This window comes from Mustela nivalis (assembly GCF_964662115.1).
Source record: "Mustela nivalis genome assembly, chromosome: 7".
In the NCBI taxonomy this organism is placed as follows: domain Eukaryota; kingdom Metazoa; phylum Chordata; class Mammalia; order Carnivora; family Mustelidae; genus Mustela; species Mustela nivalis.
In genome coordinates, this window is record NC_139026.1 from 146571609 (window position 1) to 146584365 (window position 12757).

The 12757-nt window shown below is 45.6% G+C and overlaps 1 protein-coding gene across 6 annotated transcripts in view; it reads left to right on the forward strand.

Moving 5' to 3' along the window:
* The window catches only part of LARP4B (La ribonucleoprotein 4B), an 88384-nt gene that overhangs the window by 13866 nt on the left and 61761 nt on the right, over nt 1-12757 (forward strand). For 3 of the 6 annotated variants that reach the window (XM_082739782.1, XM_082739780.1, XM_082739779.1), the window contains exons 2-3: nt 11485-11619; nt 12205-12264. In XM_082739782.1, the coding sequence (XP_082595908.1) occupies nt 11539-11619; nt 12205-12264 (141 nt within the window). In that variant the 5' untranslated portion in view covers nt 11485-11538. Of the gene's footprint in view, nt 1-3315; nt 3448-11484; nt 11620-12204; nt 12265-12757 lie in introns of all 6 variants that reach the window. The other 3 variants (XM_082739783.1, XM_082739781.1, XM_082739784.1) reach the window with 2 other exon arrangements.

Consider the following 12757-nt stretch of genomic DNA (forward strand, 5'->3'; position numbering starts at 1 on the left):
TGGTCCTTCGTTTGGAGAAACACTGTTCTTCCTTTGTTTTGATTAATTGGCTGTTGATAACGCAGATCAAAAGTACCTTTTCTGAAAGTAAAGCCTTTTTTTTTTTTTTTTTTTTTAATTTAACATCTTTGCAAACTGCATGCCTGTTACAGGGTGAAGAAGTGGAAATAGTCTGTCAGTGTCAGGTGTACAGGTTTTTGTCGTGTTGGCTTTTCTTAAATTTAACTTCTTTAAGTAAACTATATATAGTTCCGGACTTCACACCGGTTTTCCACCTCTGGTTCTGATCTTTGGCCCCCTCCTGGGTCAGCGGCGTGCGGCTGTCCGGCAGCCCGGCTCAGGGCGCTCTAAAGTCGTAGTTCGGTGACCGTAGATGGAAAGGATAATAAAATGTGATCGGCGTTCCTCGGGGGAATGAAAGCTGGACGAGAAGACCGAGGTGCATGGAGACTTTCCTTTGAAAAGCGTTGAAGCAAGGTCCTGTCCAGAGCCTTGTTTTTTTTTTGAAGAGGGCTTCGGGGTCTCTTGAAAGACTTTTTGTGGTGTTGATTCTGACCTTTCCTTGGTGCAGCTGTACACTGATACTACATTAAGCCGTCAGCATTTTTTGTGTTCAGATGTAAAAGAGCGAAAGTGAAGATTCTTAGGGAGAGTGTGGATTATCTCAAGAAGATGATGCCATGTTCAAAATGAAGTTAACAAAACTGCGTTATCAAACAAGGGAGAGCCACATACAATGCAGTTCCCTGGGGTAAGAATAAATTCTGAAAGAGACTGCATGGGGCAGTTCTGCTCTTTCCATAAGGTGATAATACAGATGAAATGCCAGCAGTCGGCCTTTTTTTTCTGCCCTGGACACTAGACACACTTGGCTTGCAATCGGTGGTTGTGTGTGGCAGAGGTGGAGGTGCCCCTTGACCCGAAAGTGCCTGGGTGGCCGTGATCCTGGGACTGAGGGGGCCTGAGTAAGGCCCGGGCGGTTCAGCGGGCTGTCCGTCTGGCCGGCCACTGGGGCAGCTCTGGCTGGCCCGGGCTTATGGTTTACAGTAGGGGAAGTGGTTCTTACTGGGGAAATGATGATGGACGAACGGAGGTCAGAGTACACTCCAAGCAGGCTGGATTCGGGGCAGTTACCTTTTCAAGTATGGGGTTGAACTTGGTGGAAAATAGATCTTCCTTTATTGTACTCCTTTCATTTTAGATGGCACGGAGTAGACAGGCTGCATCGTGTCCGTAAGGGCGCCGGTTTGGGCTGGCCTTGTGCTTGCTGGTCGTGTTCAGACAGGCGTGCGGACCAGCTGAGCTCGTGCCCTATGTAGCTAGGCCTAATGTGCTCAGTGCTCCTTCCATCTGCTGCTTTTGGGTGAAAAGATGTGTATCTGTTTCGGGAGATGGTCTTCTCCTGGAAAAGAAGTGACTCATGGTCAGAGGAAAAGATAGAGTTGGAGGGCCGGAAGGCGCTGTATCTAAGGATATGATCACCTACCCCAGCTGTGTGCCCGCTTACAAAATAACCATCACAGTCACACGCAGGGTAAGAGATAGGACTTTTTAGTCTTCCTATTTGTTTCACTTGTTTCAAATAATATTTTATTTAGGCTTCCTTATGACCAAGTATTGGACTGGTAGTTTGAAGTTTGTCAAAAATGCTTGTAACCAGAGGGTTAATGAGATGACCTAAACTCTCCCTTTGTTTTGTGCTATATTTTCATAAGAATTCCAGCTAAGACAATCTTTTGAAATAATTGACCTCTCCAGAGTGAGATAACGTGTCATGCATCATTTTTTTTTTTCTTTTGAGGTAGTGTGGAGAGAGGCAGAGAGAGAAGAAGAGAAAGAATCTTTTTGAAAAAGATTGTATTTATTCATTTGGCAGGCAGAGATCACAAGTAGGCAGAGAGAGGAAGGGAAGCAGGCTCCCCGCTGAGCAGAGAGCCCGATGCGGGGCTCGGTCCCAGGACCCTGTCCCAGGACGCTGAGATCGTGACCTGAGCGGAAGCCGAGTGCTGACACTTCACCCACTGACCCACCCAGGCGCCCCGCCACCAACCAGCTTATTCATAAAGCTGGAAGGGACCTTTCTGAGTGTGTGTGTGCAGTTTGTAGAGAAGTTCTAAAAAGCTGTTAGTGGGATAATTTTTAAATGTAACTTCGGGGGTTTACTTCTCATGTGGGTACTTTTCCAGTCCTGTTGGCTAGAGAAATAAGTGTGTCTTGTGTCTGATTCTCTGCCCTCTCTAGGAGCAGAATCTGATCGAACTGTAAAAAATAAGTTCCCTTTTCCCACTGCCGGCTCTTTCAGTAGAAGCACAGGTGTACATGTGTGAAAGGAAATTAGAAAAATTAATCTGGAAGCTTACTGGCAGCATCTGTTCAGGACTGTTTCCCTACGGTTCCCTACAGTTTAAATGTGTAATTGAACAACCACTCACTAAGGTTGGATTCCTTCCTTTCATTTGCTTGTCTTTGCGTGCCAGCCACAGTTAGGGGAAGGAGCTCTGTGGGGAGTACGGGCTGTCGTGGAGAGAGTGCGTCTGAGAAATCGCTCTCCTGGAGACAGCTGTCTGTTGCTCTGTGAGTGTTCCCACTCTTCAAGCCTACAGAGTCCGTTGAATATATGATCTTTGTAAGGTGCTGTGGAAGGTACACAGACTAACCTCTAAGACAGGCTCATGCGGTGCAGACAGCCGCTGAGCTGCGAGAGAAACCGGGTAGTGCGGCCTGCAGCGTTAGGGGATGCGCGAGGGACCCGGACTCCTGTGGCAGTATTTCATTTTCTTAACGCCTCCATTTAGAGGTGTGCAAATGGAGTTCCTAGAAGAAAGTTGCTCTTCTTAACAAATGTCCTTCCAGATCTGCAGACGCTGTGATTGTACTGGAATGATTTGATTTAGCTTCTTTGACCATTTCTGTTTTTCCCAAGGAGTTTTAGTTCTAGAGGTCTGGAGGTAAACTGTCTTTCTACAAAGTATGTCTAGACTTTGAAAGTAACAGATTTTGGCTTTTCTAATTGATTCTCAAAGGGCATCATATAGTACTCTATTAAGGGCAGTCTCTAAAGTTTTCCACCACCTGTTTTCCATATTTGGATAAAACTATGCTTACTTACCTACTTGAATATTCATTTACGGTTTTTGGAAAACAGTCCTAGCAGTTCCCGGGTGTTCTCAGAAGGCGAGTCTGTGCAGCAGCATCTTGTCCTGTCCCGCTGCTCTTCTCAGGCTCTGTCCCTGAACCCCTTGCTCCCAGCTGCAGACTGCTGGAGGTGGAAGGTGCCTTAGCTGACTTGACCTCTCCCTCATTTTGTGGTTGCAGGCACGGAAGCAGAGCGTGGAGACAGCACTGGAGCTAAGCCACCTGTGTGCGGGTGTTACTGACAGAAGGACTCTCTCGGGGGTGAACTGTAGCATCCATTGGTGGGATACATACTCCTCCCGTACCCTGTATGTGAGGACATGAAACACCTGGGTTCCTTAAAGAGGGTCGGGATAGTAGTAGGGGAGAAGCCCAGATCTGGTCAGTGCCCCGAAGAACCGGGAAGGCTTTGCGTGCCTGGAGGAGGGAGAGAGGAATGGGAAGGAAGCTCTCCAAGAGGGAGGAGTGGCCCGGGCCAGAAGAGAGTGTGTGGCGCGTTGAACGCTGGGTGAGGGGAGAGCCTGGAGGGCGACCTGGCGGCGCAGAGACTCTTGGCTTCAGAAGAATGTTTCTAGATCGAGAAAAGAGGTCTTCTAGCTGGTCCCCATAGCGTGGAATCTCATCTCATATGAAATGCTTTACATTTCAAGGTCAACTGATAAAAAATTATCTGTATACTTGAAAACGTCCCAGGAAGGTGCAACAAATCATCTCAACGCGGCGCGTTTTTCTTCTGGCATTGAATCAGGTCGTCGTATAAAGAGATGAAATATTTGGCTTCTATTTAGGCACCATGTTGGTTTTTTTGTTTTTGTTTTTTTTTAAAGATTTATTTATTTGACAGAGATTACAGGTAGGTAGAGAGGCTGGCAGAGAGAGAGAGAGAGAGAGAGAAAGAGAGAGAAGCAGGCTCCCGGCCGAGCAGAGAGCCCGATGTGGGACTCGATCCCAGGACCCTGAGATCATGACCTGAGCCGAAGGCAGTGGCTTAACCCACTGAGCCACCCAGGTGCCCCTACCATGTTGGTTTTTTAAAAAGTGCTTGTTTTTAAATGCTTTCTTCAATCATCTGTGCACCGGTGCGCTATGGCCGGTCCCCCGAGAAGGGAGGAAGGAATGGAGACGGGCTGCGGGGCTGGGTCGTGTCCCGGATGCCCACTGGCCTGGGTTGGCGGGGTGAGCAGCCTGCCCTACTGAACTCCTGTGTGGGCATACAGAGTGGCAGAGCGGAAACTAGATGTGTGTCTGCGGATGAGCTCGCTGTGTGACCGTGACTGAGTCACTCCTGAACTCACTTTCCCAGTCCGCTAAGTGGGCAGGAGACCTTACGAAGAGAATGGAAGTCAATTCAGTGACCTGTAAAGCACTTCAAGGAATTATTGCATAACAGAGATCCAAATGCTAATTCTTTCCTTTTTGGATTTCTAATACGCAGACAAATCATCTATGTTTACACACCACCTGTCTTGTAAGCAGGGGGAAAAAATCATGTTTAAGAGAATGATATCTTTATTTTGATTGTTTTAGAAATTATCAAGTTCTTCAGCTATGGTTCTCGTTGTTTGAAGCATGCCAAGCACATGGATGAAAATAAGGATCTTGACCTCTAATGGTTTGAGTTATTTCCACTTTCTGGCTATTATGTTGCGATGAGTATTCATGTGCGATTTTTGGTGATGATATGCGCTTTCTGTCCTCGTGGGTGTGTATCTGGGTGTGGGATTGCTCAGTCATTCGATGAGCTTGTGTTCAGCATCTGCAGCCGTTTCCCAGAGGGGCCGTGCGGCCTCCTGTTCCCACCAGCAGCGTGCTGCGATTCCAGTTCTTTCCGTCCTTGCCAACACTTGTTGTTTGTCTTTTGATTATATCCATTCCAGTGAGTTTGAAGTGGCATTTCGTGTTTTGGTTTGCATTTTGCTAATGACTAATGATGTTGAGCATCTTTTCATGTGCTTATTGGCCATTTGTATGTCTTTGGGAAAATGTCAGTTCAGACTCTGCCTGTCTTTTACTTACTTGTCTCTTAGAATTGAGTTCTAGGAACACGCTCTTTCCTCTCTAGCTCCGTATATATACACATATCCTTTACGAAGTATGTAATTTGCAAATACTCTTTTCCATTCTCTGGGTTATCTTTTCACTTTGCTGGTGCTGTGCTTTGAAGTCCAAAAGTTTTTAATTTTGATGAATACCAGTGGATTTTTTTCTTCTGCTACCTGTGCTTTTGGTGTCCTCTCTAAGAAGACATTGCCTGACCCAGGCCATGAAGATTTACTCCTATGTTTTCTTCTGAGTGTTGCAGTTCTAGTGCTTACATTTAGGTGTTTTTTTTTTTTTTAAAGTTTATTTTACTTTTTAGTAATCTCTGTACCCAACGTGGCGCTTGAACCCACAACCCTGCCATCAAGAGTTACGTGCTCTACCCACTGAACCTCCTGAACCTCCCAGGTGCCCGTATTTAGGTGTTTGATCCATTTTGAATTAATTTTTATGTACAGAGTTGGACAGAGTCCGCCTTCATTCTGCTGCACGTGGATCCCAGTTGTCCCAGCACCGTTTGTTGAGAAGAGCTTGCTTCCCCCATTCAAAGGTCTTGGCACCCATTTGAACATTAACTGACCGTAAATGTGAGGGTCTGTTTCTGGACTCTCAGCGCTGTCTGTTGATCTCTGTGTCTCTCCTTACGCCGGTACCACACGGTCTTAATTGCTGTAGTTTTGTAGTAGGTTTTGGAATTAGGAAGTGTGAGTCTTTTGGCTTTGTCCTTTGCAAGACTGTTTGGCTATTCTGGGTCCCTTGAATTTCCATAGGAATTTTAGGATCAGCTCATTAATTTCTGCAGAAAAAGTAGGGGGGATTTTGATAGGGATTGGGTTGACTCTTTAGATGTGGGGACTGTTGCCATCAGAATACTACGTCTCCCCATCTGTGAACATACGGTGTCTCCTCTCCATGAACACCAGGCATCTGCGCATCAGGACTAGTTTTGTCTTCTGTTGGTGGTTCTCAAACATTGTGGTCTTGGGACCTCTTTGCACTTTGAAACATTGCAGATCTTTAAGAATTTAGTCTGTAGGGCTTATCTTTGTATTAAAAATTAAGACTCAAATATAAAAAGATTTTTCTTTGACAATAATAACAAAGCCATTACATGTAATATAAATAACAGTGGTTATGATAAAAGGTAACAGTCTTTTCAAAAAACAAAAAATAATTTGATGAGAAAGACATTGTTTTATATTTTTATAAATCTCTTCAATGTCTAATAGACTCTCAAGTCACTTCTCTCTTTCTGCATTTGATATGTTAGCAATAGGTTATTTTGGTTGAAGAATGAGAAGGAAATCTGACCTTACACAAATACACAGTTTGAAAAGTGAGGAATCTTTATTTAATAGTCTTTTCATATAACCTTGGCCATTCTCTGTAACTGCCCCAGAACCCCACGGCAGTTTACGAGGAGAGAATGTGTGGCTTTTTGGCATTGTTGTGCCAATTCGTATGACCTGGGGGCCCTGGGAAGGTCTCTGGGTCCCCTGACAGGCCCACACCACCCTTTGTGACCCTCTGTCTTAGAGAACAGGACTGAGTTATGCATTTTCACAAGAAAAATGCTGTGACACCCATTTGGCAGTTTTATTAATCTGTATTGATAACCCACTGGGAAGGGCGTTGGGTGCTTTTCCTGCTGGATCAGTGCTTACTCCTTTCTAGAGGAAAAGTGCGATGGGGCTCCGGGTTGTGTGCTTGCTTGGCACACATGCAGCCAGCAAGCCCGATGAGTTTTATGAAGAGCAGCCTCTGTGTGCCCGTCTGTCTTCAACTGCCAGCCACGTGCTGCAGTCCTGTATTTTTGTTTCTTAAATTTACCAAAAAAATTATTAGTGTATTTTAAAGCAAATTCTGGGTATGTAATGTCATCTGTAGTCTTGCAGTTTATATGTTTTCCAGATAAGACCTTTAAACAGATGTAGCACCTGGTTTGTGCCCAGTGGAATCAATAATCATTCGATAATACCCTTTGTTTCCTAGGCAACAGTCAGTTTTTCCTGTCAAAAATGTCATTCTAAAGTTAATTTATTTCAATCCAGATACAGTTTTCACGTTACATAAGGTTATTTTGGTTAAAGCTTTTGTATTTTGTGGCAATAAAAAAGTCCCTTCCATTTGTCCATGTCTGCGTGTGCTGCAGAAAGGAGGCCATCGGTCTTCCGGAATGCCCCGCACTTTGGATTTAGCTGATGGCTTTGTGTTGATGTGATTAAACATGTATTTTCCAGAATTTCCTTTGAATTGGGAGTCCAATCGAGAGGTCTGACTAACGACAGGTTCTTTTCTTGGGAAGAATGACTGATATCAATGGTGCTCGCTGTTCCCATCAGGAAGGATGTACACCCGGTCGTTGCACTTTCCCGACAGGATGGGGAGTTGCGCTGGTGTCCCCTCTCATGCCGCCGTTGGGAAGTCCTCCATCAGCTCTGCCCCGGGCTTGAGCACACATCCGTGGTTATTGCTTTTTTATTTCATTAGCTCTTGGAAACAGTTTGATTTTCCAATTTGGTCTCTCAGTGTTTATTAGTTGTGGCTCCTGTACGGAGAGCCGTTCGCCCTGACCAGCTGCGTGGCTGCGCTGCAGGCGTCACGCGGGAACGGCCGGCCGATGACTGCTGGCCTGGAGAAAGCTTCAGAGAGGTGACTTGGTATCCTGAGATCCTCCAGAGGTGACCGGCGTGGTGTGTGGATTTGGACACGTTTGTTACCCGTTCGTTCTTTCCAGGCTCTGTCCTTCTGTGGCCGTGAGAGCCCTGCCCTGCCCGTGGCTGCTGTGCCGAGTCCGCAGGCACGCTCCTGGGCTTCCTTGCTGTCATAGTGAGTGCGGCCCAGGTTGGCGTGACAGAAGCAGTCTCCGGCGCTCTTGGAGAGTGTGGACAAGCTGAGGAAAGCCTGAGGAGTTGTCACAGGTGGAAGAGACAACTGAATGCTGTGGGAGGTCCCAGGCGGGACCCCCGAGACCTTAATGAAGGTTTCATTATGAAACAGACATCTCTGGTACATGGGAGAAGGATTCTTTAGGAACCGATCCGAGACAACCATCCTCTCCCAAGTGTTTAATAAGACTGATTAAACTTTTAGGTGTAGCTTTGACAGGTGAAATCAAAAATGTCCAGCTAGCATAGAGACCACAGGACAGGAAGGAGGCCCTTTGATTTCATCTCTGCCTTTTCACTTCCAGAGATGAAGTCAAACCAGGGAAGTAAGTCCTTTTGTTCTGCTCAGGAAGGCTTTGTGAAGGCTTCCTCGGAACACTATCAGGTCTTCAAATTCCTAGGTCTTATGCTGGCAAATGCTTTGTTTTGGTGATAACCCCCCCCCCCCCCCATTTCTCTTTAAAGCCTGGAGACCTACTCTTTGGCCATTCCTGGAAGCAGTAGTTTAAATGGTTTAAGTCTCAGGGCGGTTTGGGGCTCTTGAGTGAGTGATGAAAAAGGTGGTTTTGTTATTTATTGAACTCTTGTCAGTGTTGCATCATCCTACTCTGTCTTTATTTTAGATTCAGACATTTGATAAAGTCTGATTTTAATGCTTTGTACCTTTTGTGCTGCTTAAACAAGGTGGAGATCAGTAAGGTCTTCCAGGTGCAGGACTTAGAAGAACAGTGCGTGTTAGATCAGTAATGAAGAGATCTTGTGGTGTGACGTCAGGAGTATTTGTTTGGGGACAGGAGGCCCGGGACAGACCAGGTCCGCTGTGTCTGTCGTGCTAGGACACTGCCCTGCTACCTTTTCAGCCTTTTGTCGTGGAACATTTTCAAGCATGTACTAGCGGACTGGATCGAATCGTGAGCCCCAATGTCCCTCTTCCACGGGGAACAAATACGAACTCCCACCTCTCTGTCCACATGTTATTGTGAGGAAGATTCCAGACATCACATTATTGACCTGTAAATATTTCAGTATGCAACGCTGTAAGGCCTGTTTTTGTTTTTGTTTTTTTTTCTAAATTAAAGGTAACCATAGCATCATTCTCACGTCTTAGAAAATTTAGTAATTGTTTGAAACCATCAAATATCGCATCGGTACTACTTCCCTGATTGTCATTTGTTTGAATTGAATAAAGCCACACAAACCAAGTAAAGCCATGGTTTGGCCAGTACGTGCATCTTGCGTCGGTTGGTGTTGAGGAAGCCAGGCTACTTGTCCGCGTATTCCGCACCCCTGGGATCTGCAGGGGCACTGTTGGAGGCGAGTTGGTCAGTAAGGAGCAGTAGGTTATTCATGAGCCCGTCCTGGGTGCGTGCGTACTGGTCGTGTGTTTGTTTTGCAAGACCACTTCCTGGCCTTGCTCTGGTTCTGTCAGGAGGCACAGAGTCTCTGACTGAAAAAATAGAGGTAGTAGTTGTAATAAAGGATTTTTACAGTTGAATTTCCCCCTTTTGGCTGTCTTACCTTGTTTTTAACGAAACATTTTTTTTCATTGAGAATCTTACAAATCGAGGAGTTCATGGTGGTAAAGTGTTTACAACACCTTCTGGGTGCCAACACGTAGTTAGCATCCCGCGACTTCATTTTCTGGATGTGGTGTTTGGGGAGAGTCGTGTCCGTCCATCCGTCTGTCCCTTCCTTCCTTTCTCTTTTTCTTTCTTTCGGTTTTATTGATTTGAGAGAGAGAGGGAGAGAAAGCGTACCAGTAGGGGAGGAGTGGAGGGAGAGGGAGAAGTAGTTGTCCAGCAGAGCAGGGAGCCCAGGATCGTGACAGGAGCCGAAGGCAGATGCTTCATCGAGTCACCCAGGCGCCCGTTGATGTTCGTTTCTGTGATAGTTTCACATGTTGCAAACTCTTACAGTTCAGCATCTGATACCCTGATTTTGGAGGACGTCGACCTCCATGAAACTGGTCTGTTTCAGGCGTTTCTTTGCTTCCTGCAGTTCATACTGCCAAACCTGTCAGCACAGGAGTGATTTTGTGCTTTCGTGCCTGATGGTAGCGTTGACTGTTGGAAGAGATTACCTCCGATCTTCAGATGGTTTCATCCACAAGAGTTTTGGGAATTTCTCATAAGCAGGTTATGGAGAGTAGGGAGCACCATCGTAAAACTAAGAACCTGCCTGGTTACCTTGCGAGACAGAAGTAGCGAGCTTTTAAATCTCTGTATCTGGCCTGTGGCTGCTGTGTTTCAGGAGAGCCTGAGAGGAACCTGGATTAAAGCCAGTCCTAGTGGTGCCCTGTGGCAGCGCGGCGCTGCAGAAAGAGGGAAACACCGAGAGGTCAGCCCCGGGTGTCTGAGAGCCCTGGTTCTTAAGCTGATCGTACGAAATAATGAGTATTGTTGTCTTCAAGAGTTATTATTTATGCTGTTTGGGAAAATCAGGTGCGATCTCTTGTTGGAAGTTCAGTCTCTAACTGTTGAGGCGAATCAGTGCTTTGGAAAGTCTGCTTTGCAGCAGCGGGGCTCCATCCCAGGACCCTGGGATCATGCCCGGAGCTGAAGGCAGATGCTTAACCACTGAGCCACCCAGATGCCCAAGTCCTGCTGTCTTGAGGTGGTTTTCGGTTTGTGTGGGTCAGCATTTTGAAGGGATTCCTTTTTAACTAATTATTGTTTATTTCTCTTTAAAACTCTCGTTCTGGAACAAAATAAATTAATGGGGCCAGTCAAAATGATACATGTGAATTTGGGATTCATCAAAGCACAAATTGGAGTCCTATTCATTTTATTCTTTTCTGTTTTTAAGAAAATGGTTTTCTGAGTATGAGTGGGTTTGTATATGTTAACACGTGATTTCTAGTCTTAGTATATTCTTGGGTTGAATTATGGGCAGATTCCTTTTTTTTTTTTTTTTTAAGATTTTATTTGTTTAAGACAGAGACAAAGAGAGAGAGCGAGAAAGAGAGAGAGAGAATGTGCGCACGAGCAGTGGGAGAGGGAGAAGCAGACGCCCCTGCTGAGCAGGAAGCCTCATATGGCTCAGTCCCAGGACCCTGAGATCACGACCTGAGTTGAAGGCAGATGTGTTACCTCCGGAGCCACCCAGGCGCCCTGTGGGTAGATTTTTTTAACTACCCAGACTGCAAAGGTGCCTGGGTGGCTCAGTCCGTTGGGTGGTTGGCTCTTGATTTCTCCTGGGCTCTTGATCTCAGGGTCATGAGTTCAAGCCCTGAGTTGGGCTCCGTGCTGGGCGTGAGCCCAAATTTAAAGCAAAGAGGTAAATAAGCCGCTTGGACTCCAGAGGGATAAACACATGTCCTGGAAAACCTGAGAATTTTAAGACTTCCTAGTAACTTAATTTCGAGCATCCGTTGTATTCTGTACTTCAGGTTACTGATGTGTTGTCTTCTGTTGTTTCACAGCATTCTACGGTCGCCATTCAGCTTCTCCCAGTGCAGCCACAAAGCAAACAGCTCATGACTTCTGATCAGGACACTAAGGTCGTGGCTGAACCGCAGGGCCAGCGAGTCCAGGAAGGGAAAGACAGCGCTCATCTGGTGAGTGTGGGTCGAGGCCAGAATTGGCCTGGTGCCTCGCTCTCCTTTTCTCGTCACAGAGGCTGTGAATCAGACGAGTGACTCTGGCATGCCTTACAACCGAAGTATAGGTGTTACATTCTGAATAAGTTCATGGGGAGCTTAGTAGTAGAGGAAGCAGTAGTGGGTGAGAGAGAAAGCATGTATCTCTAGACGCTTAAAAGCTTTTGGAGTTGAAATCACCAAGAAAAATGCAGTGATTTATAAATACTGTAATAACATTACACCTGTTGTACTGGTAGGTATTTAAAGAATTAACTAGGACTGTAAAATAAATTTTGACGCTTTTAAGATTTTACCGTATCAAGCAAAGCAGATTTTTAATTAATTTTGCCCATTGAAACTATAAGGAATTTTGCTTACAGTGGTCAGTTAGAATTTGAATATATTTTAAGTTTCTAGGCTCCTTCATCTCTCTGAATATTATTGGTTAATCATGTAAAAATGTGTTTCTCTTAGGGGGTTTTGTTTTTGCTAAGCTACTGTGGTCTGAAAATACTGCTTTCAATTGTAATGATGGTGTGTTTGATGTTTTCAATTTTACAGATGAATGGTCCCATATCTCAGACCACTCCTCAGACAAGCTCCATCCCAGCTCTGAGTCAGGTAATTCACAGCTGAGGCTCACAAACAACTGTGTATGTAACAAAATTAGAACATGTTGATGTTTCCCAACAAAGGGGGGTCTGGTGGTGGGGGGGGTCCCATGTGGGTTGTTGTAAACGGCCAGTACTTTGTGTCCTCCTCTGACTTCTGTGTGTGCTGCATGTCTGGGTCTGCAGACGGGTGGGCCGCATGCTCGTTTAGTCTCGGGTACTCATCTCGGTGTTCTTAGTGATCCATTAGTAATCTGTGGGCTCTATATGATTAGAGCGACATTTTGAACGTCTTTGTTCTTTAAAGTACACAAGTCATAGTAAGCTTTTACTAAGAAAATCAGTTTCACATTTTGGCTGTGGTGAATGAAAGAATAAGCAAATGGAGATGCATTGGTGTTTCACTCTGTCTTTGCCTTATGCGCATACGCGTATGTCAGGTGCATTTGGAGCTGCTCCAGATTCAGCTTGGCATCTTCTAAGTGATCCTATAAACCTGGCAC